Genomic DNA, 15,984 nt, shown 5'->3' with positions numbered 1-15,984 from the left:
GGGAAAGAGATTATTTCGGAAAGGTTAGGTCAAAGGAATTAAAGGCAAAACTAAACAGCACAAAAAATGTTTGAGCAGAAAGTCAAATTAATTCTGTATTCCCAGAGTAGCTGTATTTGTGAATGTTTAAATCATCGTCCTTGTAAATTAACTCTGAATGTCCAGAAGCCCAAAGGCTTGAGGCAGCCTCCTTTGGCCCCATGAACAGAACTGGAAATAACAACTTATTTTAGAAAAGCTCATTGATCCCATGATCAACTTATGGATCTCTCATCAAGCACTTTGATCAGGTAGAGCAAATCTTAGTAACAACATAATGTCAGGAAGCTAGCTGTATGTAATTAGAGACCAAAAAAAAGATACATTTAATAAATTAAGATTAGTACATTAAAATTACTTCTAAAATTTTGGGGGGGCAAAATGGTCATTCTCACCTACCAGGTTGCTGAATGACCTTTCAGTAGTGTTTAAACTGTAAATGCTGGGTAGACAATACTTACTTTCCTGCTACGCACCAATTAAATGACGGGAAAAAAAATGAAAGAAAAGTAAAGACCCCAATAAGAGAGGGATTGAACAGCTTTCAAATCAAGCATTCCTTGACAGCCACTGAACAAGTTAATTTAGACACTACAAGTGAACCTGATACGCTTCATCTGAATATTAACAACACAGCAGCAAGGACTGTAATCTGGAGAAGCACTGGTGTCGTTAAGTTCAAAGCAAGAGACTACTCTTAACACATAAATACCAGAGTCTTTACTTCCTCTATACTCCACTTTCAAGGCAGTGAGAGCATGAATGACCTACTGAGATATGCATTTAGAAAAAAATGCTGTATTCACTATATCATATTTTTTATATCATAAGAATGACGAGAAAAACCAAAATGTTTTCCACAGCTGCTACTTGGACACCAGATTCTCATTTAGGTATCAAATCTTGTGTTTCACTAGGAATTAGGTTGTCAGGACACTACAGGCATTAGAGCCAACACCAGCCTCTTTAATAATCATAGAATCACAGATTCATTAAGGTTGCAAAATATCTCTAAGATCATCAAGTCCAACTGCCAACCCAGCGCTACCATGACCACTAAACCATGTCCCAAAGTGCCATATCTATATGTTTTTTTAATGTCTCCAGGGATGGGGACTCCACCACTTCCCTGGGCAGTCTGTTCCAATGCTTCACCACTCTTTCAGTAAAGAATTTTTTCCTAATATTCAATCTAAGCCTCCCCTGGCACAACTTGAGCCCATTTCCTCTTGTCCTATTGCTAGATACTTGGGAGAAGGAACCAATGCCCACCTCCCTACAACCTCCTTTCAGATTGTCTTAGAGGGCAATGGGGTCTCCCCTCAGCCTCCTCTTCTCCAGACTAAACAATCTCACTTCCCCAAATAATAAACCCAAATGCATTATACAAATAGGGTCACCTCTCTCACAGTAGAGCCTCTCACCCTGTGAGAAAGAGCCCCAAAGTAGAAGAAACTATTGCTTGACTCTATTTTCTGAGATTTCTCATGCAGACATGACAACAGCACTCAAGGTCAACCTTATCTAGCCTTGTAAAGATACCCCAGGCATCATTAACATTATGGCCTGCATTTAGATATATCAAAATATTTAATGCAGTTGTAGTACGTTTTGATCTCAATCACATTATCAATGTGTGTTATAACATATCCCCCTCCAAAAGTATAATGATAACCAACTGTCTTGACCTCATATTTTCAGAGTTCGTGGAAGTGGTCTTGACCTATTAATAATTCCTGTGAACAGACTTGATAAGTAGAATCTGTCAAATATTCTTCCAAATGGACTGCAATCAACCAAAACCTGTGACTTTAAAAGCGACAAAATGAAGCTGATGATGTAATTGCCCTCAGAATGAAATCGACTTAAAATGTCCCTTGAAAAACTAATGCACTCTTTTTTTTAATATATGTTAAAAACCAATAAATAAAGTGACAAGCTTTTATCGCATTGGCATCCCTCTCCAGTTTATGTTCAACTCTTAAGGCACAGATGATAGTTCAATCAATATCCAGAAGGCTACAGTACTTCAAATTGGTTGTGGACACATAAGAGAGAACAAATCTCACTCTAAGAATCTGCTTTGCTGATTGTCAGCTGGAAGAAAAAAAATAAACAAACACAAAACCCCAAAAACGAAAAGTAAAGAAAAGAATAATGAGACCCTAAAACCTTCAAATAGTAATAAAAAGATGTATAAATGCAGAAGCAAATCCCAGGCATGCCTGTCTTCACTCAAACTCAAGATTAAATACCAAAGTAATCTAATCCTGGTGTTAAATCACAGCAGTGTGGCAAGTGTTCAGAAGGATGAATTTAGCCAGGATCTAACTGGAGTAAAACGCTTCTACACATGTATAAATCTCTTTCTGATGTATTAGAAAGCAGCAAGAATAGCAGCACTCCCTGCAGCGATGCCAAAAATCTTTGGCTACTTCTTGCATTGTGAGGAGGTGGCAGAACCTCTCTCGGTATCACCTGCGACGAGGACCTCTGTGACAACAGGAAGGAAAAGAACTATAGTACACGGTGAACACTCCTCCCAGCTTTTATTCCCTCTGCAGCACACAGCAAAGCAGCAGCAGCTTTTTGCTGAGAAAGCTGGACACAGGGAACAGGTCTGTAAACAAGTTTTGTCCATGGCACTGCATAACAGGATTAGAAACAATTTAACTACATTTCTCTGAGTCAGCAGGGACAAACTGACCTTTATTTCTCTTCCCAAGCACTTAGGTAAAAAAACCCACAAACCCAAAAACAAACAAAAGAACTTTCTCATGTGGTTCTTAGCTAGGCTGCCGTCATAAAGTTTATGTCTGCATCTTCTCTGCAGGTGTAATAGGGATCCAGCAGCCACGTCGCATGGGAGGCATCTTTTGGGTAATCAGAGCAATTTGTGCTGTCTCCTTGACTTTCCCTGGCAACAAGAATTCCTGCACTTTTTCCAGCAGCTGATTCAAAAGAGGTTAGTCCTACATTAGAAGTGTTTAACCTTCTTCCCACAGCAGTGTTTACTAGCTATCCTTCGCTAACACAGTTAAAAGGTATGAGCTTCCTCCCACAGAGGACTAATGTTTTTGAAACTCCTCTCCACACCATGAATTACAAAGGGCCAAAAATCTTATGATTGCTCCTGGGCTTTCTTCAAGAGACCTGGCACTGGTTAAAACTGCTCACATAACTTATCTATCTACCTACCTACAATTCACACAGACACAGAATGTTAGAGGCTGGAAGGGACCTCGAAAGACCATCTAGTCCAAACCCCCCTTGCCAGAGCAGGATCAAATTCACTTTCATGACTTTTTCAAATCATCAAAACATGCATAAAATCTAATAAAACTAGGTAAAATACGTCCCAGCACCCCTGATCTAAGCTAAGCTTCTTCATTAATGGTAACTGGCCTCAATATACAGGCCGGCCTCATGAGTGTTATCTCCCCAGTCATTTTTATTTCAAAACCAAAAAGAACAATCTTTTTAAAATCTAAACCAAAACTTGAACTCTGCAGTTAACTATAAAAATCTCAAGAATTCTGATATCTTTCCTATTCCATACAGACCCATAGATATAAACTGCCAAGAGGAAGGTATTACTCCTAAATCCATATCTAGGTCAAGATAACTATTTTGGAGATAATGTAAAAATTACGTGACTTCTTCAAGACCACAAGAAATTAATGACCTGACATTTAATTCTATTTCTCTGATAAAACTCTGGAGCTCAAGGAGTATATTGACTGTTGACTTTACAGACTGTCTGACAAACAGGTTACAAGTGGGCTATTAGTAATCTCGATCTTTCCTGGCCTACAGAGAAAGAAAAGCTGTGCAAGATTATGAAAATGTCGTCGCAAGAGGGGAATCTAATACAACAGATTTATTTTCTCCTCTTTTAAAATATAATCAGCTGGGTTCAAGAAGAGATCCAGGGAAGACCCGATCACTCTCTACAACTACCAAAAGGGAGGTTGTAGAGATGTGAGGATTGGTCTATTCTCCCTGGTGAGGAGTGATAGGACAAGGGGAAATGGATTTAAATTGCACCAGGGGAGGTTCAGGTTAGATATTAGGAAGAGTTTCTATACTAGGAGGGTTGTCAGCCATTGGAACAGGCTGCCCAGGGAGGGGGTTGAGTCACCATCCCTGGAGGTGTTTAAGAGACGGGTGGATGTTGCGTTGGGGGGAATTGTTTAGTAGGTTGATAGGGCTGGGACAGAGGCTGGACTCTATGATCTTCAAGGTCTCTTCCAGCTGAAACTATTCTATGATTCTATTTATTCACCTATCAAGTCAGGATAAGCGAACCAAATACAGGTATAGGAGAATACTATTTTGCGTGACCTGAGCCAGGGAATCGACATGAGGAATATAAAAAAGCCCTTGAAAACTGTTCTCTAGGAAGTTCCCAACAACACAAATGAAAGGAAACACGTACACATCTACAGCATAAAACTATACAGAAAATCCTCGCAATAAAACTAATAAAATGCATAATCTACCTTTTATCTTGTCTGCATTTGTGTCAAGTTTACAGTAGAAGCATGCTAGCTGATAAAATAGAAAAATGTAGCCCAAACCCCACATAGTGGTGACAAGCGAAAGGCAGATCTGACCAAGGCTCTGTATACTCCACTATTCAAAAAGATCCCACCTTCTGCAATACAGACTTTCCAATTCTCCACAGGAAAGTAAAAAGCCAGTCACCAAAAATACCAAACTGGTTACCTGGTCAGTTTTTAATCAATACTTTTACTAATACCAACTCATCATCAAAGGGGACATAATGTATTTGACAGAATCTTTGAATAAAAAGGAAAAGCTACTGTTGGGAACACAGATTATTCACGGCCTCTAGGTGCCTGGCTGTCAATATTCAGCTCAGGCAGGGAGGACACACAGAGCCGGGTGTTGAAGTTTCACCTTTCCAGATCCCAGCTTGGCACATGCAGTCCCAGCTCTCTGACCCTCACTCATAGAAACAGGGAACGAAGTCACAAGATAAAAACCACAGAGAAAGTTGTATTATGGGTGTCCCGAGCACAGGATGTTATGTCTAAAGGGATCCCAGGGCAGTCAACTGTTGGGGCCACTTGGAACTGCCCTGGCAATGCTGCAAGATGGATGCCCGCTTTCATAACCCTCATTCTGGAAGCCTACTCAATCCTTCTCACATAACATTCCTCACATCCCTAAAGCAACAGGCATTTTCCAAGGGCAAGAAACACAAGAGCGCAGCTTCTAGCTCTCGCGTACCTTCGCTAATCACGCCATCAAAGATCCGCAGTGGCAGCTCTAACGAGCCAGAAGAACCCTCACGTACTCGGGAGGCGGTGGTAAAAAAGAAAAGAAAACAAAAAACCCCCCCAAAATCCCGAGAGCACGTTCTTCCCTCGAGGTGACTCCCTGCGAGATGAAGGCAGCAGGGAAAGGTAGCGGCAGCCAAGTCGCAGGGGAGGTGATAAAATGTCAGGCTCCTGGCGGTACAAAATGGCAGCCAAACTCTGGCGCAAGGCCAAGCTGCTCAAACAGCGATTCGGGGGCCCATAATTACAATTAGCATAATAAGAGAGCGGTACAACAGCTACCTAGTTACTCTGAAGGGTCACGGAGAAATCATAACAAAGCAAAGTTTTAAGGAGAGGCACAAAAGGAAACAATGACGTAGCCGCTCGGTGGGTTTTACCCGGAGGTTCTTCCATGCGTGAAGCGCGTCCCAGGAGAAAGTACAAAGACTTGTTTAAGAGATCAGGCTCTGAATCAAGAGCAGTCGGCCGTGCCTGCAGAACTCAAAACGGCTCCACGACATATAAAAGATCATATGAAAAGTGTGACACTGAAGACAAAAAGAACTTGCGAGAAAAATAGGCTGTTTGTGTAAATCTGAATTAAACTTGGGCTCAATAGAGTCAGTCAGGATTTCTTCCTTTTTAGTCAGAAAAGACTGTTTTCTCCTCAAACGAAGCAGAAGAGATAAAAATATGAGAAAAATTAACAAACAAAATCTGAACATTCTGATATTAGCTTTTTTTTTTTTAATGAATGTCACATAAATAATATTTGCAGATCCATTGCTTCATGCAATTAGGCAGCTGTCCAGGCAAAATTAATTAGAGCTGTAATAAAAGTAATAAACATCAAGTTTCAGACTTAAAGCTATATGGCTACGTGAATTTCTGGATTCACTTTACTTTTGTATATCTAGGGGAATTTACAGACAGAGTTGAAGTTTAAAAGAAAAAAATCTCTTTGCAAACAGAAAGATTTGAGTTTTCACTGAGATCTGAATTCCACAGAAGACACTGAGAATCTGTGTGTAAAAACCCCGCCCTTATTTAGCAGGCACAATGTGACCCTCTGTGAAGAGAAATTTTACTGTTTACACACTGTCACCTTCCTTTTTCCCTATGTTGCTTCTGTCTCTCTTTGCCATTACCACAGATATTAAGACTCCTGTGTAGACAAGAAATGCTTCTCCCAAGGCAAGGGCAACTCCTTCCCACAGAAGACAGCCATATGCTGTATCCCCAGTGTCATTCATCACGACAACCTAAATTACAAGTTAATTCTGCCATTAGGATTCTCCATCTCATTTGTTATCATATGGCATCAGACAGAACATCAACTGAAGATAAGCCTTTTGGATTTGAGAGGCTAATGCAGTCGGATGGGTAAAATCCCAACCCTTGTTATCTTTCCTTTGCGTTCAAACATCATTTTTCCCCTGCCTAAAATCCACAGTCACGAGTTTCTTCTACCTCTGAAAGAAAACAACAAAATGCTGGTTTTTTACACCTGCCTGTTTAACTGAAATCCACTTTTAGAATGTAATAAACTTACGGCTTCCAACTGCAGGCATCCCCAAAAGGGAGATCAGGCACTCAAATATCTACTGTCATAAATCCTTCCCGACAGCAATACCTGACAAACATGATTTTAAATTAGGCTTTTTCTAGCTTAATCACAGCTTTTCTGTGTACACCAACAGACTTTGACACGCACTCGTGCAAGATAAACTCAGGGACATACACCTAAGGCACACATCTTAATTCTCATTTGCAGTGCCCCTTGTACACCATCAGAACATCTAATAAAAACAATTTATCCCATAAGAGTTCACCAATCAGTAACATGTTTCAGGACACAAATTCAGGGAAGCACACAGTGATTTTCCCAGTTAAGACAGTTGCTTATTGAACTTTTCATCTTCTTGTTAATAAACCCTGTATTTTAGACCATTTTAGAACATCCATTTATTCCTAGGAATAGCTGTGTATCTAATGTAACATATTTAGGAAGAAAAATGAGAATCTCTCGTGACCAGTAATTTTGCGTAAATGACTACACATATAGTATTGGGAGGAAAAAAGATACCTTACTGTTAAGTACTATTACGACTGAAGAAGTAAGAGAACATACTCTATTTGTCTTTCAAATGCAGGTTCTAAAAGGCTGACTTGTAGTGATTCTTAGTTCTGGATTTTGCTACTGTTCACAGTTAAATGCATTACAATCGATGACAGAGCACACGTCAGCCGGTAGCACAAAGTAAGATCTTTGCTTCTTAAAAAAAAAAAAAAGTACTTTGACAGTAACAAAAAAAATTCACAACTGATTGCTCTATATTAAATACCTAACTGTCTGTAATGAAAACACAAATCCAGGAGTTTTTGTAATCTCACCCATCCTGTAACTCAGAAAAACAAAGAACAAACTAATCAAATGTCAAGGCTGAAATGCTCAAAGTCGTAATCTTGACTTGCTCATTTAAACAAAAGGTAAGTCACTTACAGAACTGGATGAACAATCAGCTCTGGACTATATGATTTGATTACTGTTGCTGCATCTTTGGTACAAAACACATGGGATAAATCTGCACCCTAAAAAAGAAAACGTGCAAACAGAATTACCAAATTTATACTTAATCATGACTTTATAATTCCCAATTTCTCTCAGTGAATAATTCACCTGAATTCCTACTTCTCAGTAGTTAAAGTAAAGTTAATTATTTTTTCTACTTTGGCTTAGACTACTATGCAATATTTTGAAGAAAATTTTTGTATCTAACTTTTTTCTCACTGATAGGATGACCAAAAAACACAGATCCTGAACCTTTACTCACTTGAGAAATGTTTCTCACTTGCAGATGAACAAAGATTAAAACGTCACAAGTACAGTAACAAGAAAGGCAAAAGAACACAGTTGAACAGGAGACAAGCTACATTAGAGAGGAAAAATAATACTGTCATATACTTGCAAAATACAGCTATGTGGTACCATATGAGTACATTTCCAGTCCTACCATTTTTACTCAATGGGCCAAATCCATACTAGATAAAGGCTGGCACAATTTCCACAACACCCATTAAGTTAAATAAACCTTAAAGCTAAGGAGTTTAGCCTCAAGCTTCTGTTATCAACTGAAAAAGAAAAAAAATCAGACATACAGCAAAAAAATATGTAAGCAGGGACTAGGAAGCCTTATCTTCTACCTATCTTGCATATTGAAATTTCCCAAGGTTAAGAAAGTGTCTCTCCTGCTTTACTACCATACATTTAACATCTCAAGATACCAAGCAATGCAGAGATTTGACCCTATGATTCTTCATGTGCAGATATAATGATCTGAAATCAAGTGACCTCAATAGGGGACCTCCTGGTATGCTGCTGTATTTGCACATAGGAACATAAAGGACAGAAAGCTGAGTGGCCTTAATATCTTATCTAAGATAAAAAAATAATATCATTTCAGTTTTAAATGCTTCTGGAACTGCATCCTTGGCAGGGGGAGGGGGGGTAAGGGGAGGAGGGGGTGTGGAATCACCTGCATTGGTTACGTACTTACTGAAACAAGTCTTCAAAAAGAAAAACATACACAATGAACTGGAAGTATTGACACTCTACATACAGAGTACTGAAAAGTATATGTATTATGTAAGCACGATTTATTTACATTTGAATAATCACGACTGTATTTATGTAGTCTGCAGTAAATATTTTAGTGACATACTAACTGGCTGAAAATAGAAGAAAGTTTACACTTTCAGAAAAAAAAAGCTTAGAAAATACTTCTGCTAAAGATTAAAATGTAAATAAAATGTGCTATTAAAAATTACATTAAATTCAACCAACACCCTAGACTTACAGCACATAAGAATTTTACTAGCACCAACCTGTAAGCTTTGAAAGTTACTTCATACACTTATTAGGTCCAGAAAAAAAATCTAAATAATCGAGTGCAGTGCTGAAAACATAACTTTAAACACTAATCTGAAGTTATTTTATCGTTCACTTTTGGAGAAAATATTTCATCAAGTTTTAAAGTTTCCTATCCAAGTCTCTGACAAAACAGTTCTCCCTCTGAAATCTTCAAATTTTTCTCATGTCTAACTTTACCTTACACAGAGAAAATATTTACAGAAAACACAGCAAGTGCAACATGCTTCCAAAATATTTCTACAAATCCAGGACTAAGGATTTTCTTTAATAGAAGACCTTTTAGAACTCCCAATTTCACATGTAGCACAAAATAAATGCTTTTAGAAAATGGCACTTAGCCAATAAAAATGATGAAAAGTTCATTTTGGATTAGTATAGACACGTACCACTTTGAGAGCTGTAATTGCAGCAAAATACGGTGCTCCAGTGTATCTAGAACAAAATACAATTCAGGTTAGGAAACACAGTCATAAGACTAGATAATTTGGAACTCAGTCTGCCATAATGAAGTCCCAAATTCAAGAGCAAATTTTAAAAAAAACCCCCACCTTTCTCTTTGCTGTAAAAGGCAGATAAAAATCCTGCTATACCAAAGCCAATTTCAAGCCCTACTTTCACTTCAAAGGCAAAGGATTTCACCTTGGCCACCTGATCCTTTCACAGAAATATTTACAAAGACCACACCATAAAAAAAACCAAACTCTTCTCAGACAAACAGAACAAAACCAGAGTCGAGCACTGTTTCCAAGCCAAAACTGGGAGCTGTGACCTGGATCAATCCCACCTGGTTTTAGACACTTAAAGTGCCCAAACTGTGATTCCAGTTGCCCTCAATTCTCCTTATGATGATGGATGAGAGAGATGGTCAGAATTGCCCTCCGGAGGTGTCTACTTCTGCCAAGAAGTAAGGACCCACACCCTTCAGAGCAACAGGACAACTAACTCCTGGCTCAACAACCCCGTTCTAAAGACAGCACCTTTTTGCTCTTTATAGAATGTTTATGAATGGTACATGTCCAACAGCAGATCTCTTTTATAAAAGAAAGATACCCTCTCTATTTCGAAAGAGGAAAATGAAAACCAGGGAGGTGCAGTGGCTCATTCAAAGTATTGTGCAGATTACTGAATGTGGCCAAGAAAAGAACAGAGCCTGATTTATTTCTAGGTCAGTACAGCATTTAACTGATTTATGCTCTATCTCGTTTTTCTCCTGAAACATTCTATTTCTGTTACTACCGAATATAAACCAAGGTATTGACAGAATCTAGGAAACGTTGCCATTTATCAAAATAAAAAGCATGCAGAAAGAAAATATTCTACTCCTGATTTAAGAGATACAGTTCCCTAGATACTCATACATTATCTATATAAAAAAATCAGATGTGCCACTGTCTTACTCTATTCAACTTATTCTGTAACTTCAACATGCAATGGGAAAAGACTAACGCCGAAAGCAGAGGAAGTCTGGTGGTCAAAAAAGACAGAGACGGTAAACACAGACACAAACACCAATTCCAAGTTTCAACCATATTTGCTACCAAAACTTGAGAACACAACTGCAAGAAAACAGCTTTCCTAAGTCTACAAAGTCAAGACGATGGACTAGTAAAGCTCTCTGGAAAATACTCATATTGTAAACGTAAGTTTCTACAAGTACTTTTGAAATTCTCAAACTCTCTCAGAAACAAAAATTAAATTTCTATTTAACTTACTCTTGACATCCTCCAACAATGCCTATACGTCCATCTTGACCTTTATGCCTTTTCCCTGTTAGAGGGGGGATAACATTGCGCACCAGCTGAAAAATATTCTCCATATCCTTTAGAGAGTGCGTTCTGTGCAGTGAAAAAGATCTCTCTATAACTGAAAAGAAGAAAATAAGTGTTATTTTAAAGTATGTTCTCTCTTAAACTCTCATCACCATTTCTTTTAAGCACTCATAAATACAAATAAAATCATTCCAATACACAGAGTGATATAGTTCTAAAAACAAACACTTTGTCACTTAAAGGCCTTTAAAACAGTGAGTAACTAGGGAAGGTGATCATTTTAAAAACTAATTTAGAGTCTGATGCAGAGAATATTCCCAGAGAATATCTCCTCGGAGTCCTAACTAAGGGCTCAGGTCCAGAAAGAAACAACAGCCCAGAATAGTTATATGAACATTTTGTAACTAGAAATATCTTCCTAGTTCAGACTGAAATCACGCCCACAATTAAGCTTAACTGAAAGAGGTACACTTAGCATACACTCCAGACACAGAGCAAGCACAGAGCAATTAAATCCACATTTTAAACATACATCCTACCTTATTTTTCATTTCCCTTTAAAGACTTCCACCTCTTAGCAGAATCAGGGCCTACTCACTGTTTGTTGGGTTTTCGTTTTTTTTTTTTTATTTTGGCAAGAGGTTACAAGGCATAATGAAAGTCTTTCTGCAAAACTATAACTCAGTGCGCTAGGTGCAAACATTACAAGTATCCCACAAAGATAATTTTTAGCTATAATACAATTACAGATCTCTGATGCACAGCTACATATTAAAACAACTGCACACTCAGAAGGCTACATATTCAAGTTACTGTTTCAAAAGACTGCAACAAATTCAGAATAAAAAAGTATTTTAACAATTGTAACTAAAAAGAATTAGACCATATACCTAACGTGGGACAAATCTGAAAATCAGTCCTTCTATCATCAATGTGCTAACTATAAATTGTGGTAAATACACTAAAAGAATAAGTTCTTATAACAAAGCTCCTTATTAACTGTACAATTATGTTTAGAAGAGTGGTTTATTTGAACGCTAGTACTAGTCTCCTAGACCATAGCTCTGTTTACCTTATTTTTTACAGTTCTAAATGGCTTTCAAGGAAGTGCTATACAGTAATACATAATTGCATAAAAACTGACTCCCACAATACTCCTTATCTTCAGCTGCATAAAATATAGCATTCCCACCCCCAACCCCAAAATCTAGAGGGTAAAAAAAGAATAATAAACAAAGGAAGATAAAAGGAAAACCTGTTTTAGAAACTTTGGACATTATAACAGGGAAAATGTAATAAGCAAGAAAATTCCGCATCTGTGTGCCATCAACAGAAAACATCTTTATCTCCATCTTCCACAGAATCTAACCCTAAACCAAACACACTAATGTTCAGTAACAAAATGCTTTAGTGTTCAGTAACGATAAATGCTCCTGGCTGATCTTTTGCTTTTAAAAATCCTTCTCTAATACAGGCATCACTACTGAGATTATTTAAAAAAAAAAAAAAAAAAGGTAAAACACACCCGGTTTTGGATTACAGCCAAAATAGCATTGCAGTGACCCTGAAGAGAACAAAATGCTCATCTCCTCTGGAAATAGGACAGATTATTTTCTTTAAATCACACTTCATACACTCAACTGGTTTTCAACCACAGAAGAAATACCACATAGCGTGTAACCCTTAAAGTGTTGCTAAGTGTTTGTTAAGAAGGTCTTCTGTTTCTTTGTTGCTGATGTGTAAATATAAAGTAATTGCACAATAAATAGGAAGAAAACAGAACTGTGCTAAAAGCAATTCTTAATAGAGTCCCACTTACCTACACAAACATTAAGGTATATTTAGCTATAAACAACTGAAAACTTAATTCCTTAAAAGATGTGCTGCCTGAAGCGTTTCCACATTTTATTATAAACGCTTTGTTACACCTTCACCAATTAAAAGATTAGAATCCCATCTTGCTCTTGCTACTGTTAAATATATAAAATGCATTTTTGCACAACATAATATGATTGTACATCTATATGACAAAAAACAGCAAGAAAAGCTAAATTTCGGTCTCTTTCAGAAAAAAAAAAATCTTTCATAAGTAATGGTAAGGCCTTGTAGGTACCACTCCGCTCTAGAACCTCAAAAGATTCCCTAAGGGATTTGCTAAAGCACTTCAGGCTTCCTTTTCATTTAAAAGTGAAAACAACATTTAAAATTCAGAATCCATATGTATGCTGCAATTTATCTACAAAAGCCTACTGCCATCAAGGAACACTACAGACCCAACTACTCAGTCAAGAAGAAACACAACCAGGTCAGGAAATTAAACCCTCAACAGGCCCAACCAGCCAGTCCCCTGCACGTTCTATGGAGAAATGCAGTAGTTAACATACAACTGAAAAGGCTCCAAAATCCTCTCAGGAAATCAGAAACGCCCTTTAGGACCTGGCACACGGGATCATTATTCAACACTGAGGCTGGGCGGTGTTTTGTTTCTTCTTTTTTTTTTTTTTTTTTTTTCCTCTCAAACAACACTTTTTTTTCCTTCCAAGCAGCGTGAGATTTGTAATTAAAACAGAACAAGACCTGTTCCATTTCCACCCAGCAGACTACAGCCACCAAGCCCCAAATGGACAGAGTATCCCTGTTTTCCTCCTGCCCATGGCTACCTCCACAAGCGAAGAGACTGTGACAAAGTAACACGGAGCCACAGATCCCGAGAAGTCTGTCAACTAACGCTAATACCTGATTATCAGCTTCTGGCCCACACAAGTACAGAAGGAAAAGTCTGTGCATAATACCAATTCTAGAGTTACTGTTTTGCCTTTTTCTTTAAACTAAGTTTAGATGCTCAAGGAATTTAAAAATGAACTGGTGTAGAAGAAACATATATATGGCAATATTTTCATCTTCTATTACACCTACTCCAATAATATGATGTTTAATTAAATATTCATAATTTTGATTTAAATTAATTTTAAAGGAGATGGATTTTAACATTTGACTTACTTCACTGCAGGCAAAACTCCACTCTTTTCCCCACCCTGAAAAAACATATGCACAGCCTTAACTTCAAATACTGAGCTACGCCTGTCAACTTCAAGAGCAGCAGAATTTCTGCTACAGGGTGCCTAATGTACCCAGAAAGCTTTCAGCAGATGTGCTACTTGCCTTTTACACATCAAACTTCTCCTAACTTCACTTTACAGAGACTTGAATGTGGAAAGAAGTCCCTGATGTTTATAGGGTTTGAAAGGTGTGATTTTGCTCAGTAAAATCTGTTGTAACTAATGTATTTAAACAATCAGTAACATGGTACGAATGATGTTTTACTTTCATTTTATATCAGACAGACACCTTCACCACAATATGAAGTAATTCCAATTACCTTTTATTTCCAAAAGCTACTTACTACCAGTGCTTTCACACAGAGGTTTAAAAAAAAAACCAAGCTTTTTATTTATGCTATAGAAGGAAGTACCTATCGGTGGCGAAAGTGCTGCTGTCATAGCATTATAATTAAAGTTATCCCCATACGAACGATGGTTCGCTCTCTGAGGTGGACTCGCTGGTATAGATTGTGACCTTTGTGATACCGTAGAAGAAATTCCTGCCAACATCTGTCCCAACATCTGTAACATCTGGAGCTCTCGAGCATGCTCAGCTTCCCGACGCTTGTCCTCAATTTTGAGCCTCTGCTCTTCATATCTGTAAAACTTCTCTTCTGTGTCCACACTCTGCTGCAGGAACTTTTCCATCATTTTATCCAATGTCAAATTTGCATGGCGTTTTTTTGATCTTTTGGGCTGACTGAGAGGTGGGGTAATAGTTGGAGTATTGATTTCTTTAAATCCTAAAACAAGAAAAGAGACAATTATTTTTCTGAAGAAAAATAATTTTCTAGGAAGAAAGTAGCAGAAAAACCCAACTCCCTATCAGATGTGCACCCAATTGTTACACTTTTTCAATGTGAATTGTAATTATCTCACATATTTTTAATTCAGAGTACCAAAGTAATACCACAAGCTTCTAAAAAGTTAAAGGTAACAAAAATTACATAGAGGCATATTTTAAATGTTGTAGTACTAAACTTCAACAATAGGAGTCTTTTTGATCTTCTAAAAAGGTTTAAGTGAAGGCTATTAAATAGTATAGCCTCATTTGTGTATTGCAGGTAATTACATTAATCTAAATTGAGTTTCAGTCTGTTGGCATTCTGGATTTGCATTTCAAAGGAACATTAGCGTAAACAACTCTTTGATGGGGTTTATGTGTAAAAAGAAGGTTGGTTAAACGTCAGCCAATTGGCTGATTCCTCAGTGATGTCAACTTCTGAAGACAGGTTCATGTTTGTATGAAAACCACGGCATTAATCTAAATTTAAAACAAACAAATAACACTACCCCCCCCCCACACACACCTTCACAACACAAATAAAGAGCTGAGGGTAAAGAACGACGAAGGAAAGGGCAGGCTTTATCTAAGGGCTGTTTCTATCCGCAAGCCCGCTGAAGTCAGAGCGGTTTTTCTGAAACAACTCAAGCAATTAATTACGCAAAAGCTCTCCCGTAGCTTTCTGGCCCATCTGCAACAATAAGCAGATTTTTCAGGTATTATCGTCATCGTCGTTTTAATACCGATTAACAAAACAGCACGGTCTGCAGGGTACGGAAAAAATCCTCCAGCGAGAAGGATGCCCGTTTTCTTGCGCGGTGCTACCTGACACTTTGCCTTGGTTATCTCCGCGCTAGTTTTCCATTGGTTTCCCACCGATAAAAACTCACTACGCTCTCCGTCTCCGAGCATCTGTCCCTACCCGGCTTGCGGCATCTCCCACCCCTCACAGAAGCCCGCTCCTCTTCCAGCGGCGTTTGCGAGGTGGGAGCGGGGAGCAAGGTGCCGGAGGCGGGGAGTACCATGGGCAGATTTCGGGGCGCAGAGGTCGGGGAGAGAGGGAGGAGGATAA

The 15,984-nt window shown here is 38.3% G+C and overlaps 1 protein-coding gene across 1 annotated transcript in view; it reads right to left on the bottom strand.

The window, feature by feature from the left end:
* Positions 1-14,834, bottom strand: part of CARKD (carbohydrate kinase domain containing) — a 48,153-nt gene extending 33,319 nt beyond the window's left edge. The window contains exons 1-4 of the mRNA XM_009876330.1: positions 14,500-14,834; positions 10,971-11,121; positions 9,645-9,690; positions 7,831-7,919 (exon numbers count right to left, since the gene is read on the bottom strand). Of these exons, the coding sequence (XP_009874632.1) occupies positions 7,831-7,919; positions 9,645-9,690; positions 10,971-11,121; positions 14,500-14,779 (566 nt within the window). The 5' untranslated portion in view covers positions 14,780-14,834. The remainder of the gene's footprint in view (positions 1-7,830; positions 7,920-9,644; positions 9,691-10,970; positions 11,122-14,499) is intronic.
* Between the last annotated feature and the right edge of the window lie 1,150 nt (positions 14,835-15,984).

The sequence above is a fragment of the Apaloderma vittatum genome, unplaced genomic scaffold, assembly GCF_000703405.1.
Source record: "Apaloderma vittatum isolate BGI_N311 unplaced genomic scaffold, ASM70340v1 scaffold8719, whole genome shotgun sequence".
Taxonomy (NCBI): Eukaryota; Metazoa; Chordata; class Aves; order Trogoniformes; family Trogonidae; genus Apaloderma; species Apaloderma vittatum.
This window is presented reverse-complemented; position numbering and strand designations above follow the sequence as displayed.